The 1713-nt window shown below is 23.4% G+C and overlaps 1 protein-coding gene and 1 long non-coding RNA gene across 2 annotated transcripts in view; one reads left to right on the top strand and one right to left on the bottom strand.

The window, feature by feature from the left end:
- LOC107624128 (hyoscyamine 6-dioxygenase) overlaps positions 172–1713 on the top strand; it is a 4053-nt gene continuing 2511 nt past the window's right edge. The window contains exons 1-2 of the mRNA XM_016326591.2: positions 172–444; positions 1317–1582. Of these exons, the coding sequence (XP_016182077.2) occupies positions 205–444; positions 1317–1582 (506 nt within the window). The 5' untranslated portion in view covers positions 172–204. The remainder of the gene's footprint in view (positions 445–1316; positions 1583–1713) is intronic.
- LOC110267469 overlaps positions 287–1713 on the bottom strand; it is a 15487-nt gene continuing 14060 nt past the window's right edge. Inside the window, exon 4 of the long non-coding RNA XR_002355122.1 lies at positions 287–500. This is a non-coding gene — a long non-coding RNA (uncharacterized LOC110267469). The remainder of the gene's footprint in view (positions 501–1713) is intronic.

Genomic DNA, 1713 nt, shown 5'->3' with positions numbered 1-1713 from the left:
AATACTACTAATAAAAAAAATACAAAAAAACTAACATAATTTTTTAAAAATAAATTTAAAAAATATTTAATTTTTTAAAAACTAATTTAATTATTAGTCCAAAATTTTCATGAATAAATTTTTACCAAAAGTGCTATATAAGAAGAGGCATTGAGTGCTTCATTTCTCACATCATCATCACTATAGAGTAGTAATAGTGTGAGAATGGAGACTTTGAATAATAATAATAATAGTGATAATAGTGAGATAAAATTGTTGGCCAATAGGCTTGACATTCATCGTTATTCAGAAGTGCCTAAATATTATGTGCAACCACAAGAATCGAGACCTGATAAAGTGATGGTGAAGAATGATAGCATACCGATCATTAATCTTGGAGGACATGATCGTGCTCATATCATCAACCAACTTTTGAAAGCCTCTCAAGAATATGGTCTTTTTCAGGCAATAATTTTATATGTTAAATCTTGTTCATATTCAAGTGCTCTCTCTCTCTCTCTCTTAGACAATTTAATCACAACAATAAAAGGTACCATAAAATCTACCAAAAGAAAAAAAAAAGTTATGAGTAATATGTAAAATCAGTTTTTGAAAAATATTTAATAGGCCATTTTAATTTTTAATTAATTTTTAATTATCAAATTGTTGTCCAAATAAGAGGGACTTATCTAAGAATTTTAAAAATTATTAGGTATTTTTATTTTTTTATTAAGTAATAATAAAAAATTTAATTTGTCTAATTTTTTACTAAAATTTAATGTAGAAATTAATTTGTCTAACAAAATAAAAGCGAATGGATTAATTTAGTAATCAAAGTTTGATGAAAATTAAATTATTTGATTAAAATTTTTTTGAAGGTAATTTGAAATATTACTAAAAAATTATTCATAACGAGTCAAGCTTTAATCACTTTGAGAAGTTGATCTTAATAGAAAATATGATCTTTTTTAACCTATAAATGAAAAACTATTATATATTGATAAGATAAATAAATTTGATCCCTATTACATATAACTATCACAAAATTAACTAAGGAAAAGAAAAAATAGTAAAAATATATCTTTATTTTTATTTTTTATATAAAATTTTGAAAAAAGAAACATTAAAAATGAAAATAAAAAAGCAAACTAAATGCATCCTAATAAGATTTTAATCGAAAAAAATTGTATGTTAAGAATCTTATAATTATGAAGAGAAATAGTTATAATTTTCAAGTTGATTTAGTTAAAATCGCATCTATACTTATTCATATTTAGATATTTAGTTATAATGCAACTATAGAGTTTGAGAAATTAACCACAAATATTATGAATTAGGTGATTAACCACGGAGTTTCCAAAAAACTAATGGACGAAACACTGAACGTTTTTAAAGAATTTCATGCCATGCCAGCTGAAGAAAAGAAAATTCAGTGCTCTAAGGATCCTGATGGAAAATTCAAGATCTATACAAGTACTAATTATTTTCCAAATAAAATAAGAAAAGATGGTGAAGTTGAATGTTGGAAGGACACATTCTTACATCCTTGTCCCACTTCGGCAGAAAACATGAACTACTGGCCTGACAAACCACACAAATACCGGTAAAATAGATTTGTTTGTATTATAATTTCGTGAAATTTATAATTAGGTCTTTATATATTTTTTATTTTTTTAATTAAATTTTTATAATAATATATTTAATTTAAATATGGTCATAATAAATATTACATAC

The sequence above is a fragment of the Arachis ipaensis genome, chromosome B10 (genome assembly GCF_000816755.2).
Source record: "Arachis ipaensis cultivar K30076 chromosome B10, Araip1.1, whole genome shotgun sequence".
NCBI classification, from domain to species: Eukaryota; Viridiplantae; Streptophyta; class Magnoliopsida; order Fabales; family Fabaceae; genus Arachis; species Arachis ipaensis.
This window is presented reverse-complemented; position numbering and strand designations above follow the sequence as displayed.